The sequence below is a fragment of the Bidens hawaiensis genome, unplaced genomic scaffold (assembly GCF_021521415.1).
Source record: "Bidens hawaiensis isolate Kalapana, Puna unplaced genomic scaffold, B.hawaiensis_p1.1 tig00028801_1, whole genome shotgun sequence".
NCBI lineage: Eukaryota > Viridiplantae > Streptophyta > Magnoliopsida > Asterales > Asteraceae > Bidens > Bidens hawaiensis.
Window position 1 is genome coordinate 124929 of NW_027494730.1, and position 17791 is coordinate 142719.

At 32.7% G+C, this 17791-nt stretch overlaps 1 protein-coding gene across 1 annotated transcript; it reads left to right on the forward strand.

Moving 5' to 3' along the window:
- The first annotated feature begins 14411 nt into the window (after window positions 1–14411).
- Window positions 14412–15486, forward strand: LOC143577770 (defensin-like protein 19). Its single transcript, XM_077061505.1, has 2 exons — window positions 14412–14716; window positions 15218–15486. The coding sequence occupies exons 1-2, from the start codon at window positions 14653–14655 to the stop codon at window positions 15484–15486; spliced, it is 333 nt and encodes a 110-aa protein (XP_076917620.1). The 5' UTR covers window positions 14412–14652.
- The last annotated feature ends 2305 nt before the right edge of the window (window positions 15487–17791 follow it).

Here is a 17791-nt window from a genome sequence, read left to right on the forward strand (position 1 = left end):
AGGGTTTCATAGGATGAAGATGAACTTAGATACTAGAATACATATATTGTTGTTCATATATTCAAACCAATTATCCAACATGGTCTGGTGGTTAAACTTGTCGTGTGACAAACCATAGACCCGGGTTCGAACCCGGGTCAAAGCTGTTTTTGTTATCTTTTTTAAAAAAACTCTTTATTTATTATATAAAAATCAAATAAATCTTTTAAAAATCATCATAAATCAATAAAGTTATTTCTAAACCAAATAAAATTTTTATAAATTAAATATAAATTATATTTCATTACTTTTCCACTTAAAGACCAAACTTCCATTTTCGTAACCCACTATTTTTAATTCGTTCGTTCATTGGTTAACATAAACCGTAAGCTATAATTATTTAGGTTATTATATTAAAACCTTTAGATTTAATTTTGAATCATAAACGTTAGTCCAAGTCTTACGAATATCATGCTTCGTATAATTTCAAATAATTCGGTTAATTTAAATTAATTCATTAAGTTTTTAATTCGTAAATGTTTAAACTTTAGTTCTTTAACTTTACTTCGTAAACCTAGTTATAATTGTATGAGATAAATTTTCCATTTAAAATCCGTTCATTGTAATATTGTAACCCGCATATTATATTATTAAGTTATAATATTAAAATAATATAGTTTGTTACAAATTCCATTAAAGTTAAATATAATATTATAATGCCATAAAATGCTAATAAGATATATTCAAATAGTGCAATATTCCGTTAACCAAATATATTTAACTTTTTCAATCCCGTTAGTTAGACTTCGTTTTTGTTTTAATTATAGTTCGAGAAGTTCAATCCTTTCGGATTCTTTAACGCACTTTCAGTTGCTTCGGTTTCGTTATTGTGATTTCGGCTTTTACAAGTTTGCCTTCGATTTCTAGGTGAGTTTCTCACACCCCCTTTTTAAACGTTTTCATATCTTTGGGGTAGTATATGCATCCTACCAAACTTCAAGTATTTACAATTTTGCTTACAAACTAAAATTCACTATATGGACTTGTGTGTTTACTTGCTTATTTGCTTACGTGCGTTGTTTCAAGTGGTTGCCTCAATAAGTATGATCATACCCCCTCCCCCTTTGCACTCAGGTCCATTGTATCGAGTGGAAAATGGACCTCATATCCGAGTACGTTGGTTGTGTACCAACTGGAAAGGACCTTCGTTTGTTCTTTACACTCAGGTCCATTGTATCGAGTGTAAAGAACCCTTATTTGTTCTTTACACTTAGGTCCATTGTATCGAGTGGAAAATGGACCTCATATCCAAGTACGTTGGTTGTGTACCAACTGGAAAGGAACTTCGTTTGTTCTTTACACTCAGGTCCATTGTATCAAGTGGAAAGAACCCTTATTTGCGCATTTCACAAGTTTCATGGAATTGTATGGTTTTTATGTATTATATAAAACTGTGTGAACTCACAAACTATTCATATAGTTGACATTATTTTATGCATATGCTACAGGTACAAATTTTAGAGGATGACACTTGGAGAAGACACTAGACTTAGGTTATTTAAACAAGTGGACAAAATGTTTAGTTGTATTTATTTTTCTTTTTATTTCTTATTTCAAACTTGTGTACTTGACTTGCAAATTAATTAATGATAATATTGCCACTTAATAGTGTCATATGTGTTTTAAACAATCTGTACGTCACACTCGGGCGTTTCCACTTTAGCCGGAGTGTTACATCTATCGAGTCAAATTGAATATATTAGACTGCCTTTGATTTTCGCGCTGTAAGGTAGGATTTCGTATAAAGGAACTAGTCCATAATAAATTAGGTGACCATAAGGAAACTTGATTTTTAATACTGGTGTGCGTTAAAACTTATTAGAAACCCATAGGTGTCTTCTTGAGAAAGGCCAGGGGTCCTGCTCGGGTTTCTTTTAAGCGTCTATTTTATGATCCCAGTTCCATAACTAAATATTTTCCCGGTTAATTGACAACTGAAATTTAGGGGATTCTGGCCTAGGTAGTTTTCCATTATTATCTGATTAAAATCAACAAACTTGTGTTTCGTTTAATTTACTTGTTTTCTTAAATTAGTTTTTAATAATAGCTTAAATTTAGTATTTTAATAAAACCTCCCTCAAAACAAATATAAATAAATAGTCGTGTCTGTAGTTGAGTCTAATTAGCTAGTTTACATAATTAAAAGAGTCTCGTGAGTTCGATATCCGGACTTACTTAGCTGTACTAGAGTCGACCGGTTCACTTTCCGGTTAGTAGTTTAGATAAGTTTAAGAGTCTAGAATTTATTACTTAATGTCTAGATTAACGTGCTTTTATATAACTACTTTTAGCATATCAGACATCCTCGAATCTTTCATGAATTGACTTAGAAATTGAACAGCCAAAGCAATATCAGGTCTTGTGTGAGCAAAGTAATTAAGTTTAGCAACAAGTTTCCTATATCATAAAAGTTCATCAAGAGCGAGTCCCTCATGAGCTTTCAGCTGTAAATGATGAGGCAACAGAGAATTGGTGATAGAGAGATTGGAAGTATCAAATTCCGAAAGCATGCCTTTAGCAAATTTGCATTGGCACATGATATCACCCTTAGTAGTGTAAAGAACCTCCATTCCCAAAAAACATATTTGAGACGTCCCAGATCTTTAATTTTGAAGAAGAATACAAAAAATTCTTGAGATTATTGATTTCTTCCAAATTGTTCACAGTAACTAGAATGTCGTCAACATATACAGCGACATAAACCACTAATGATCCCATGGATTTTGAAAACAAAGAATATATACCCTCTTGATTTCAAAGCAGATTACAATTTTTCATACCATTGGTGAGAAGCTTATGTCAAACCATATAAGGATGTTTATGATTAGGGAGTTGCATACTATGTGGTGGTAGCATATAGATATCCTCATCCAGATCTGTAAAACCCCGGCTTATGCGGAAACGCCCGAGTGTGACGTACAGATCGTACAAAACGCATGTGACACTATTAAGTGACAATATTATCATTAATTCATTAATACTTCGAATACACAAGTTCAAACAAGAAATACATTCAATAAAAGAAAATCAAATCAACTTGTCTATTATTAAGATATCCTAAGTCTAGTGTCTTCATCATGCATCATCCTCTAATAATGGTTCTTGTAGCATATGTATAAAATAATGTCAACTAAATGAATAGTTGGTGAATTCACACAGTTTGATATAAACATGTAAAAACCATACAATTCATGAGCAAGTGTTAATCGAGCAAATAATGCCATTTTTAGTTGGTAACAACCAACGTAGTCGGATAATCGCGCAAGTAAGGTCCTTTCCAGTTGGTAGCAACCAACGTACCCGGATAATGAGGAAATGGTCCTGAGTGGAAAGGGGGCGTATGATCATACTTATTAAGGCTATCATGTGCAAGTAAGTTTGAGCAAGAAATCAAGTAACACACAAGTCCATGTAATGAATTGTAATTTGTAAGCGAAATCATAAATGCTTTGAATTTGTAAGATACATATGCTACCCCTAAAAGTAATAAAAGAGTAAAAGGACGTGTGAGAAACTCACCTTAGAAATTAAAGTGGAAATAAAGATAGAACCAAAATGCGTCAAAGGAACCGAAACGAACGATCCGCACGAACTATAAATAAAAATAAATACGAAAGATTTAAAGTCTAACTAACGGGATAATACGGGTTAATTATTTGTTGGGAATATGTATTATTTTATTATACTTTTACTATTTTATGGCATAGATTATTTAAATGTTATTTTTAAGCTTAACGGAATTTTAACGATTTGTATTATTTAATGTTTTAACTTAATGCTAATATAAAAGTTACGATAATTACAAGGCACGGATTTTAAATTGGAATTTTATCTTGAACAAATATAACTATGTTAACGAAGTAAGATTAAACCATATTCAAAATCGAGTTATTTTATCAAAATAATTAAAAAAAACAGTAAAAATATAATTATAAAGTGGTCAATTTTAGGCAGCACGCCACTAAAATATTGACGTTGTGGAAAATAGATATCGTTTTGTCTCCTTGACTTGTTGCTCTATTGCATTGTTTACTGAATAAGGAATTTACATTGGGTTTTGATTCATTTAGTAATTTCGAAATCTTGGCTACGTCTCTATGGATTAGCAAAGGGTAATGAGCACCGGTATCATGTTTTTAAGAAAATTGAGATCGTGAAATTCAGGATGTTGGTATTGATATTGGTTGGTATCTGTATCGATATTTACGATTTTTGTCTACGTACCTAACAGAACATTTTCGATACAAATACCAAGTTTTTAAGAATTTCGAGATTAGTACCGAGCTTATCCTATACATAGGGTTTAAGGAGGGTGGGCACAGTCCAATTTTCTTATTTTAGTTCATTGGCGTCTAGTTCATATTTATAGTGTAGTTAACGATCCAATTTTCTTATTTTAGTTCCAGTGCTCACTCTAAAAAACTCCAAGCCCAAACCCTAATTTTCTTATTTTGGTTCAAGTGTCCATTGACGTCTAACCCATATTCGTAGTGTAGCTAACGACCCAATTTTCTTATTTTAGCTCAAGTGTCCACCTATGAATCCCCAAGCTCAAGGCCCAAATCATTTATTTAAATGTTTGATGAATCTTAGACTCAAATCAGTTGTTTATTTCTCTTTTTACGGCTTATTATGTAATCCTTGTTCATGTTAATGCTATTTTTCTGGTCAAGTTTTATTTTCTCTTTTTAATCATTTACTCGTATAATGAATTGGTGATGTCTTCACAAATAAAACAAATAATAATGAAATTTAAAAAAGATGCCTGAAAGTTCATTTCGCATGGAACTCTCCAGTTTTTATTAACATATAAAAAGAAAACTTAAATTTTAAAAATTAGTTTTAAAAAGTGGTTTTAACGAGTTTTTAAAGTATCTTAGTGTTTTTTATTTGAACCCTCACACACACATATATACATTTGAACCCTCACTTTTTATAAACACAACTTTATCTAATTCTTTGATATCACTAGGCCTCTAATGTGATATATATATAGTATTTAATGAGTCCTTTATTTACATTTATATATTATTACTAGCTTTTATCCTCTCGAATTATGTGTTTGTTTTTACATTACTCCTTTATAATATTATCTAATATATATAATTTGAAAGTTTGGCTACGCAAGCATCTTATTGGTCTAAGTGGCGGTCTGATATTGGACAATTTTTTTTTATTTTTATTTTGTTTCGTAGTTCCAGTATCGTAACAAGCATAATTGAAACAAATTAAATTTGTGTCGATTTACCACCACAAATCCTGAGACCAACAACGCTCAGGTTTTACCGACTCACCACCGCAACGCTCGAGTTTTACCGACCCTGTTGCTTTAATTCCGATACCTTAAGTTGGTATTGTCTGAATTCGTGTCAACTCATCGTCGTAATGCTCGGGTTTTACCAACGCCCGGGTTTCAATGGCGCAACGCGCCAGATAGAAAATCTAGTTTATATATATATTTTTGGATTTTAATTATATTTATTGTAAGAAAAAATAATATACTCAGCGTTTGATGATGAAAGAGTTTCACAAATAAATGAGATGCTATAAAATTGTTTCTTAATTATAAATAATATCTTAAAAAATCGGATATTAACTTTTAATATATTCATATTTTAAAATTTTAATATCAAACATTTGGTGAGACTAATTTTTAATTTAATGAGATATTATAACCTGTTTAAGAGCTATATGGGTTTGGTGAGACCCATACCCGTGAATTCAAGTCTAATGTATGAGAAACCTCCGTTTACAAATAAAACAATCTGGTGTAGGGATGAGCTTGGTATAGATGCCGTACATGTACCCCATTGTACTTGTACCAAAAATCAATAAAAACTTGTACCAATACTCGTACCTAAGTTTTCGAGGTGATACGGGTATTGGTATTTTGGTACGGTACCCGTTTTTGTTCCAAATTCCTTTTAATTTATTTCGAAATTTTCGATGATATTGAAACTGATACCAGTACGAGTAACAAACAACCTGAATTAGTACGAGTATCGGTACTCGTATACGTACGTGACGGGTACCAAATTAGTACAAGTACCCAATTGGTCGCCGATTTAATGATAATATAGTATTGTAGAACCCTAGTTCAGTCGCCGACTTTAAGTGATTTGTTTGGTCGAGTCTTGGATGTTATATTTTTTAATATTGAATAGCGTTTGGTACTTGTTCAATGATAACATAGTTGGAGAATTTATTTATATATTAAATATGAAGAATCCCAATTAAACCCCTACATATTCCAAACGGGTACAAAATACCAAACGTACTCGTACCATACCGTACCTGTACCCGATTGTACTTGTACCAAAATTCAACAAAATCGAGTGCTGATACCCGTATCGAATAGGGTAAATAGGTACGGGTGCAGGTTCGTGTACGAGTACGGGTAGGGTACGAATAGGAGTAAGGATATTTTGGACAAAAGGCTCATCCAAACTTAAAATTTTATTATAACTTGCTCCGGTGGATGGGTTACTTTATTTTGGGGTGATAATATGATCATGGGTAGTTGGGTACACAAATTCTAGATTGCGATCTAATCACTTTAACGCATGTTAATCTTATCCTTAAAAAGGCAGTACATAGTTGTGGTTGTTTTCTTTTCGTTTCCTTCTTTTTTTTTTTTTTTTCAAATGAAGGTTTAGTCATGAACTTTTGTGGCATATAAACATTCTTTTTGTAATAGTAAACAAAATAAAAAAAAAAAAATTAAAACAGACCGTCAATTAATGGACAGGAGGATGGTGACATAACCTCTCTCCTTAACGGCTTAACCGGCGGATATTTGAGAGCTTGCGTTGTCTGTGATACTCTTTTATAGTGTAAAAAGATTATGTTAAGCGAAGGAGATAGTGATGATGCGTTTTTTTTTCTCCCACAACCATAACGCATGACTATCTCGTTTACTTAGGGGGTACCCGAATATATTTACCATCAAACAACATTGTAACTTGGTTTGCATTGTTATAAAATAAATACATAAATAAATAAATAAATAATATGTATAAGGGTAGATTTGAAGAATCAAGTGTCGACTAGAATGCCATATCCCAATGACCGGAACCTATTTTACTTCTTGTGTTGGACACCTGTTGCTTTGAATATTACACTTTAGACTTAAGGGTTATTTAAAAACCTTTTAATAGTCCTACCATTTAATAGTTACCTCTTAATCATTTAAATTTAAAGTTATCTTTTAACTATTAAGATGCTTTGAACTATTAAGAGGTAGTCTCCTAATGACCATTAAAAGGTTACCAAACAGCCCATAGTATAATAATCGACTTACCTTGTTAACTAAAGCCGTTTTATAACATTGGAAGAACGAGTATGTGCATTTGTATGAATTTCATGTACCAGTGCGACAAAATGCTCACCTCGAGAGATGACCAAACGATCCTTTATATATGGATTGCATAGTGGTGGTTAAATAACCAACATAACTATCATTGGTAGTTATATAACCGGTCATAACTAGCCTTGATAGTTTTATAACCACTGTAACTACCGGTAGTGGTTATGACCATCATAATTACCTGTGGCGATGTCTCATACCCCATTGTATCAGAAATTAGAACAGCCTTGATCAAGTGTATACACGATACCTCATAATTGTATCAATGCACGTTATAATTTCTTATTTGGTCTTAAGTGAATCACCAATTTCCCAGGAAAACTAACGAGCGATGAAACTAGATCGATTTTGTTCATATGTTTAGACTATCAGGTGTGAACACTGATTTACTGCTGAAAAGCTGAGGTGGTGGGCGGTGCTGGCGGCAAACACCGCCCTGGTGTTGGTGGTGTCGCCCAGCGGCAAGACTTTGGTGGATATTTTACCGTTTAACTCACCGCTCAAATCCTCCTCTCCCTTCCTTTAATTTCGTATTATTCTTATTATTATTATAATAAATCCAAGTTCAATTGCATAAATTTTTCATATGAACTGCGAAGGAAATGGAGCTGGGTCAATGGAGGTGGAGAAGGCCAATGAGGGTGGAGAAGAAGGTGGAGCAACTGATATTATTTAATATTATAATTTTGATGTTTAAAGAAAAAAGCTTTTCATTATTATTTAAGTAGATTAATTACTTTTTAGTTTATAACTTGTTGTTGTTAAAAAAAATTTAAAAGATAAATACACAGGTTTGCATAAATTTTTTTTATGAACATCCCGACATAAATTTTAGCGTAACGGATTTGTTTAAAAAATATATTTTGGTTTCGTAAATGTTTTGACACATGCTTGGTCTGGTAAGCTAGGCGAAATATATATACGTTTTTAATTACTCAACAACAATGTAGTTTTATCTTACTCATATTTAATTCTTAATTTGAATTACATTAAATTACTTTAGTTATCTTTATTATATATTTGAAAAGAGTGGGAAATGGTATATTGGTGACCATTTCTATGATATTGTAAAAGAGATTGAAGTAGAGTGGAGTATGATGTGACGGTGACGTGACATTGGAAAATGGAAAGTAAAATGGCATGTATACCATATAGTCTTATACCTTTATGTTTTAGTGCCTTGACGGCTTCATTTTAAACTTATATTAACGGAAACCTCGCTTTATTAGGTAAATTATGTCCCTTTATAATTGGTCTCATTTGAGGGAGAAGGTACCAGGATACTTAACGCCTTAGCTACAATGCTGCATGGGTTCATGCATACAACGCCTACAAATTGTTGCTTGATTTACATTATTATAAGTAAAATATAATTAGAAAAAAAAACAAAGTAAGATGTATAAGACTAGAGTTTTTTTCCAAACTAGTGTTGCTGGAAAAAATATTTACCAAATAGGTATTCTCTAGAAAGTATTTACCAATATAGTGTTTTGACAACCTTTTTGTTTCTCACTCCTAAATCCTAATCCCATTAGATAAAAGAGTTACTTTGATTTTAACAAATGTTCTTTAGAGAAAGGTAAATAAAAAAATTAAAACATTTTGTAAAGATCTTTTTTAAATGTTTTTTAAAATTCTTTTACACTCCGTAATTTTTATTTTCAAAACAAAGAGCAGACGATTGAAAGGAACTGATTCAATAGTGTTTCTATCTGATAAAAGTTTTAAATATTTTTTTATTAAAGAAAAAATATATTTTCTTTTAAAAGTACGTTTTAAAAGTTTTTCTATTAAAAAAACATTTTATGAATAAAAAGTTTCTGTTAAAATTTTGTTCTCTAACAGTTTTTACCATTAAAAATATTTAATAGTTTTCTTTTGTGTATTTAAAAAACATTTAGCTGGTTAAAGAATAGTTCCAAAATTTTAAATATAAGACAAATGTTTTTTTTTCTTAAAAGAGAAAATCGCATTTTTTTTCCGTTTTTGAAGAAAACAATTTTTTGAAATAAAATAATTTTTATTATAAAACTATTTAATAGCATATTTTCAATAAAAAAACTTCAAATAAAATTGTTTTTAAAGGAAAAATGGGTTTCAAATTGAATTTTTTAGAAACGGTTTTCAAGAAAAAAACTCTTGTTTTTACTTAGGTTTTAGAATATAAAAGAATTAAAAACACTTAATACATTCTTAAGTTTTTCTTATATATCTGAACTTAAATACATTATTAAATTTTAAGATGATTTTTAAAAAACATGCAAAATTCAAGCTTTTGTATGAACTTATAGTATGCCATTTTGAGTAGTCGTGTTCAAGGTTGAATACGGAAAAACAATTTTAATTAATAAGACTCTAAATATTATATAACAGGCCGGTCATTGTTTTTCATAATTATTTGTTGACAAAAACATTCAATTAATATATTCATCGCACCTTTTAAATAATATATTTTCATAAAAATACGCAATTATATAAAAAAATAAATTTTATTTTAGTGTTTAAGTAGCATTATTGTTTTAAAATAAAAAGACAAGAAAGAAATGTTATGGCCCATCTTGGCTTTATCCAATAAAATTATGAGTGAGAAACAAAAAAACTTGTCAAAACACTATATTGGTAAATACTTTATAGAGAACACCTATTTAATAAATATTTTTTGCACCAACACTAGTTTAGGATAAAACTCGATAAAAGAGTTACTTTGATTTTAACAAATGTTCTTTAGAGAAAGGTAAATAAAAAAATTAAAACATTTTGTAAAGATCTTTTTTAAATGTTTTATAAAATTCTTTTACACCGTAATTTTTATTTTCAAAACAACGAGCAGACGATTGAAAGGAACTGATTCAATGGTGTTTCTATCTGATAAAATTTTTAAATATTTTTTTATTTAAGAAAAAAGATATTTTCTTTTAAAAGTACGTTTTAAAAGTTTTTCTATTAAAAAAAAACATTTTATAAATAAAAAGTTTCTGTTAAAATTGACAATGCAAATAGAAGATATGAAGAATCAAGTATTCACTAGAATGGTCATTTTCCAATAACTTAAAACCGTTTTTAATTATCAAAGCTGGACACATATGCTGCTTCGAGTAGTACACTTTAGACTTAGTCTAATGATCGGTTTACTTTGTTTATCAAATTCCCATTTACCGCTGATCCTAGAAGATCAAGGGCCAAGAGAGTGCCAAGGATATTCATCGTCTACATCGGCATTGCAAAAATCGGTCCTAGGTGAGAATTAATCGCTAGGCGCCCCTAGGCTGATGAATATTTAGCTAACCTGTCTCATTAATCGGTATTGAGCCTAGTTGTAACACCAACAAAATCTTGATCCAAATTTGACAAGTTTATAAAGATAAGGGACTAAAAATAATTATTAGATAAGTAATTATTATTACGAAACTCCCGAAGACCACCCGTCAGCATAGTGCTATTTGGGTCATCATCGATAGGTTAACTAAGTCTGCTCATTTCATACCTATCAATGAATCTTATTCTATGGATAGATTGGCACGAATATACGTGAACAACGTAGTGTCATTACATGGTGTGCCATTATCTATCATATCTGATCGGGATAGTAGATTTACTTTTCATTTTTGGAAAAGTTTCCAACAAGCGTTAGGAACACAATTAAATCTTAGCACTTCATATCATCCTCAGACAGATGGACAGAGTGAAAGAACAATTCAAACGCTTGAAGATATGCTCCGAGCTCGTGTGATTAATCTAGGAGGAAGTTGGGATGATCATTTTCCTTTGATGGAATTTTCTTACAATAATAGTTATCACACGAGTATTCAGGCCGCACCCTTTGAAGCATTATATGGACGAAAATGTAGAACGCTGGTGTGTTGGTCTGAAACTGGAGATAATCAAATGTCTGGACCTGAGATAGTCCAAGAAACAACGGATAAGATATTGCAAATCCGTGAAAAACTTAAAATGTCAAGAGATCGACAAAAGAATTATGCTGATGTTCGCCGTAAGCCGTTAGAATTTCAAGTAGGCGATAAAGTCTTGTTAAAGGTGTCACCCTAGAAAGGCGTTGTCAGATTCGGCAAGAAAGGAAAACTAAGTCCGCATTTTGTGGGACCATTTGAAGAATTAGAACGAATCGGTACTGTAGCTTTTGCCAGAAGAAATGAAAGGCATACATGATGTGTTTCATGTATCTAATTTACCCAAATGTTTGGCTGATGAAACTTTAGCTATACATTTAAAGGATGTTGAAATCAATGAGAATCTAAAATTTGTAGAACAACCTCTACAAGTTGAAGATTTCCAAGTAAAAAGACTTAAACGACGAAAGCTGAAGCTAGTTAAAATAAAGTGGAACTCCCGAAGAGGACCAGAATTTACTTGGGAGTTAGAATTAGAAATGAGAAAGAAATATCCACATCTGTTTTAGCGAATCTCGAGGACGAGATTCATTTCAAGGTGGGGAGGATGTAACACCCACAAAATTTTGATCCAAATTTGACAAGTTTATAAAGATAAAGGACTAAAAATAATTATTAGATAAGTAATGAGAAGAAATGAGAGAAAGAAAAGAAAGAATTATATGCTAAGGAAATAAGTATGGAAACTCCATCCCACATGGAAAGTGAGAAAGAAATGAGAGCACTTTATAAGGAAGGAGTTATCCATGGTAATGTTCTTGTATGGCTAACCACTCTCACTAGTCCTAGCGGAGGGTGCGAAGCACCCGACGCGCACGAGCACGGACTCGGGCGACGGGCGTAATGTGGCGTTTTGATGGCGCACTTTGCACTTCGTACGCTTGCATCACCACGAGCTGCATAAGGGCCGCTTTAGTATTTTTGAACTATGATCAAGATATGACAAGCTATCAAAGACCAGGGACTGAAAATGAAAATTTAGCACCTTCGCGATACGCGAAGATGCATGAAGTAATCTTACCTGGTGATGAGACGTGGCAGGTCTACTGGTTGACTCAGCCAAGCTATTGAGCAACTTCGCGATAAGCGAAGAATCCTTCGCGATACGCGAAGGAATATAATAAAAATTGCGGCTACATTTGTCCTTCGCGATACGCGAAGATGCGTGATTTTTGCCTATAAATAGGCAGCCATGGGATGAAGTCTCCATCACATCACACACACTTTACCTCGGTTTTCGTGCCAAAATCCCGTCATTCCCGATACGCTCGTTGTCTAGAAGTACGTGCAAGTAGGAGCGTTGTCCACGTGAAGTTTAAGCATTTCATAGATAAGCCATACAAGGTAGGGGTTCTACCCAATTATTTTATTATATATGGCTTAGACCCTAGTCGAGAGTATAGTCTATACCTTGATCAGATAATAAGTGAAATGTAGCTTTCATAAGATAAGATTATGAATAAAATATTATCCTTTATTATAAAGATGTATCTTATGAATGAAGAAATGAATATACGTTTCTTCATGATAAAGAAACGTAGTATATAAATGTTTTATAAAATGAAATGAATATCAAGGTAAAGGTTATTCAAATAGACTTAAGGTCTAAAGCTAGATCATAGATCTAGTTATTTATAGAATGTTGTCCTCATACTATAGGTCCAAGATAAAGATCAGACATCTGTTGGTGAGAAATCTTGAAATCAACAAAAGGTGAATACGTCCAAACCTTTTATAGTGTGAAATGTTTTATGACGTGAATACGTCTTTGTACTGTATATTTTGAAAAGATATTTATTCTTTAAAACTATGGACTGTTATCCATATGTAAAAGAGTTATGGAAATATTCGCATGAGGGTTGGTTCAAATCCTCTAAAAACGTTTTGATACAAGGTAGTACTAAACACTCAGGCTAAATACACATGTGTCTGGATCCTTACATATATGTACTGTAGTGGGCACACTACAGACATACTGACCATGAGACAAGTGACTGTCTCTAGGGCGAGTGAAGTCTGATTATGTGGTTTGTGCGTATGTTAGTTCCGATGAGACGGGATTGAGACCCGCTAAGTCGTTGAACACTATTGGTGTTGTGTCATTACGAATTGTGAAAATGTTTTATTGAGTCAGCGTATTCACCAGCATATAGCTGACGTATTTTGAAACTGTTTTCAGGTAACCAGGAGTAAGAAATAATGATGGATATGCCAGTGGGGATAGAAGAACACTAGGCATAGTTTACAGCTGGTGGCTCAGCTAATTTTGTATTGAGACATATATATATTAAACTTGTTTTTTTTTTAAAACAAGTAATTTGTAAAACAAACAAGGGTATTTAATTCTCTATGTTATGAAAATAAGTATTTTAAATTAACATTTTTCGCTGCAACCTTTGATAAATTGACAAAATTGGTACCAACTGTGAGTCACACGCCTAGGCCCGAAGGCGGGGTGTGACACCAGTCGGCCGATATCGAAACAAAATCGACCAAAATCGGACCTTGGCTTTAACCCATTAACTTAAGTTATTGGTTTTTCTCATTGACTTGTTATATTTTCGTATCATTTGTTTGTGTTTGATCTATATTATGTGAAGTTTGAAGTATTCATGTGAGCTTACTTATGTCACTACCCCACCGCTCAACTAACGCCTAACGAGTTCTGCAATCATGACTATATTATTAATTAAAGTGGTTTTATAATATTAGGAGAGTGAATTTATAAGTTCTGACCTTCCTGAACCACAATATTTTCTGTCTTGCACGCACAAAGATCACACATGTTTTTGTTTTCTCATGTACGTTAAGGCTTCGCAAGAGGTTATCTATCATGGTATGACTTCTACCTAAGCACGCTTTAATTGTATAGTTATTATCTCACTCCATAGCAATTGCGTCAAAAACATGTTGATATTTGAGGCGGAACACTTCTTATAGCCCAATTTATCTCTTCTTTGGACATGACAAAAGAGAATATAACAATGTTCATATGCTTGGGGTGTTAAGCATCATATAGTTAGTATGTCAAAAACTCATAATCTTAAGTTTGAATTTTTTGTTACTATTTTAATGTTAACTTTTACCTGAATTCTAACCTGACTAGTTAATTTCCTGGGTGACAATAGAGATTAAAGAAAGGTGGATGCATACAATGCATGCATACACGAAAGTCAAAATAAGACAAAACTTTGTGAAAATTTTAGCCATTTTTTCTTCATTATTTAACTTCATTTTCAAGACATACAACAGGTTTTCTTCCTATAAGTACTCCTCATTGTCTCAACCTTCTCTTCACAAAACTAGCAACAAGTGTTCTTGACCTTCACTAACTCAAAAATGGCCAAAAATTCAGTTGCTTTCTTTGCATTTCTTCTGCTTCTTTTTGTTCTTGCCATCTCAGGTTCTTAAAACTTAAATCAACCTTTTTACACTCATTTTGTGTTCGTTATATTCACATTTTTACTCCTAATTAATGTCACTGAGTTTAGACAGGTGACATTAAGCTAGCTAGTAAGAAAGAGAAAGAAGCATGATATAGAAGTGATTTACTATGTAGAAACTAGTTTTATTTATATTCATCACAAAACTGCATTAGATAGTAGAGGTGTGCATGAACCGAAATAGCTGATCCGAAACCAGAAAAACCAAACCAAAAGAAAAACCAATGGTTTGATTTTTATGCTTTTGTAAAAACTGAACCTAAGGTTTGAGTTTGGTTTTGCATGTAATAAGAACTGAAAAAAGTGAACGATATTCATAAATTTTCATTTGAAAAAAGTGAACCAAAGTTTCCGTTTTAGCCCAAAACTGACTCAAACTGAACTGCGCACCCCTATTAGATAGACAGTCGAAAACCGTATAATGTGGTATTTAACACAAATTCCTTTGTACAACGCTACAGAAATCGGATCGGTGAAGGGAGAATTATGTGAGAAAGCAAGCAAGACATGGTCTGGAAATTGTGGCAACACAAGACACTGTGATGACCAGTGCAAGTCTTGGGAGGGTGCTGCCCATGGAGCGTGTCACGTACGCAATAAGAAACACATGTGCTTCTGCTACTTCAACTGTCCCAAAGCCGAGAAGTTGGCTCAGGATAAACTCAAAGCAGAAGAGCTCACGAAGGAGAAGGAGAAGATCGAAGCTGAAAAGGTGCCGGTCACCCCTTGAGTGACGAATGCAATATTATTGTTATGAATAAAGAGTAAGTGCATGCTCTATACTTAATTACATATTAAGCATTTCCTATGGTGTAATGTTTGTTGCATTTGGAATTAATTGCTTGTATAATAATTCCATGCAATTAATGTTGTAATGATATAATATAAAAGTTATGTTGTTTTGAAGCCTGTGTAATCACATCTCATGTTCATGCATAAAATGATATATTAACTGTTCTATTACTGTGACACTATTTCATTAATTTTCTACTGCTTAAAATATATAATGATACATTAAGCTAGATGAATGAATATTAAATATTTTGTATTATTTTATGACAATATAATTATAGTATGTATAAGTGTCAAAGTCTAATGTTGTAAATATGTAAGTGTCATTCGAGTAAATAGATTTTATCGGTCTCCTATTCATAGGGGTATGTTTGGTTGGAGGTAATGGAATGAATAAGGAATGGAATGGGAGAAGGAATGGAATGGATAAGGAAATAAAATTGCTCATTGTCATTTCTTTGTCTTGTTTGGTTAACCTATGGAAATGAAATGAATTATTACTTTATGTTGTTTGGTATAAAAAAAAATTGTATTAATGAAATAGAAATAATAAAAACACTCCTATCTCAAAATAATAATATTTTAACATAAAAAAAACGGCAATGGCGACGGTGGTGGTGTTAACTTTGGCGACGAAAATGGTGATGGCAGTGGCGACGGTGCTGGTGGGGGGTGGCGGTGGTCAGGCAGTGACAATGGTGGTGGCGGTGATGGTTAGGTGGCGGAGGTGGCAATGTTTGCGGTGGTTATGACGACGATGGTGGCAGTGGTTGCGTTGGTGGTAAGGTGGTGGTGGCGGAGGCGGTGGTGGTGATGACGATGGCAATCAAGTGTTGGTGGTGGCGATGGCAGTGGTGGTGGTGGTTGTTGTTGTTAGGTGGTGGTGATGGTATTGAGAAAGTAGATTGAATGAGGATTGGAATGAAAAAAAAGAAGGGGGTGAGAAGGAATGGTTTTGATAGTATGAGATTCATGATTTCATTCAATTGAGCAACCAAACACCACTTTTTTCATTCTTATGCAATGAATCATTCCATTCACCCTATCATTCCTGCATACCAAACGCTAACTAAGTAATCTAGTTTTTGTGTCATCTTTGTCAGATCATTGTCAATTGATTTGTCTTTGATTAGTAACAAATTATGCGAACTCAGAATTGATAATTGAAAGTGATTGTGAGTAACATAGATGATTAATTGTTCCAATCAATCCCTATATTAACGAACTATATACATATATATATACACAACGTTTAGATGTGAACGGTTTGTCACAACTGTTTCTTGCAATTTGGGAATAACTAACTAAAGTACACTCCTTACGTGGAGTTAAACCGCATCTAAGCAAACTGATCGTTCGTGTTCATTTTTTATAAAGATATAATTTCTCCTCCTGGTAGGTATAACGACTAAAGAAATTGTGGACCTATTTAAACGTATTAAACGTAAATTATTAGTTAAATAATTTAACTAATAGTTTATGTTAATTTAGTTTCTAGCTAGATTACAACAAGCTTGTTTAGTCTAATGAGTCAATCGCTTACCAAAAAGTTTAAATATATATCGAGTCAAAAACATATATTTTATTTCATAAAATCCTTTTTCTAATTAGGCGTTCTGTTTAATTTTGGCTTGAGCAAGATCGCACTTTAAGATCTCCACATTCTTGCTCAACGAGTGGCTTGCCCATGTTCTTGGTGATTTCAAGCTCACTCGTGTCTAGTGTAAGACACACTCCTCGTACTTTATCAAATGTGTGTTATGTGCGGCCACTCGGCCATGCCACTAGATGTAGTGGTGTGATCATGCTTAATATCTGTCCAAAGCAGAATAGTGCGAAAATCTCGAATTCTCGTCTAGCTGGGTTACCAGCTTACCACAACCTTTGTAGTTTGATTAAACTTGTTTCCTTACAAGTCTATGGCTGTTTTATATTTAAAACCATATATGTCAAATCCTTTACATACCCTTTAAAATAAGTTAACAATGTTGCTCAGAATATGTGATGAAGATTGATAAGAATAATAATAATCAATCAACAATTGAATTTGTAGAAAAAGGATAATGATTTCATTGATTTCTTGAAGTAGTTATAGACCATCGTTCATGTCTTGTGACCTAATGCTATTTACAACTTCAACCATTCTAAAATACATAAATAATAAAACTAACTAAAACATAGTTTGACACTTTGGCATAATTAACCCTAAACTTTACATATGAGGGATTAATTTTAACAATCAC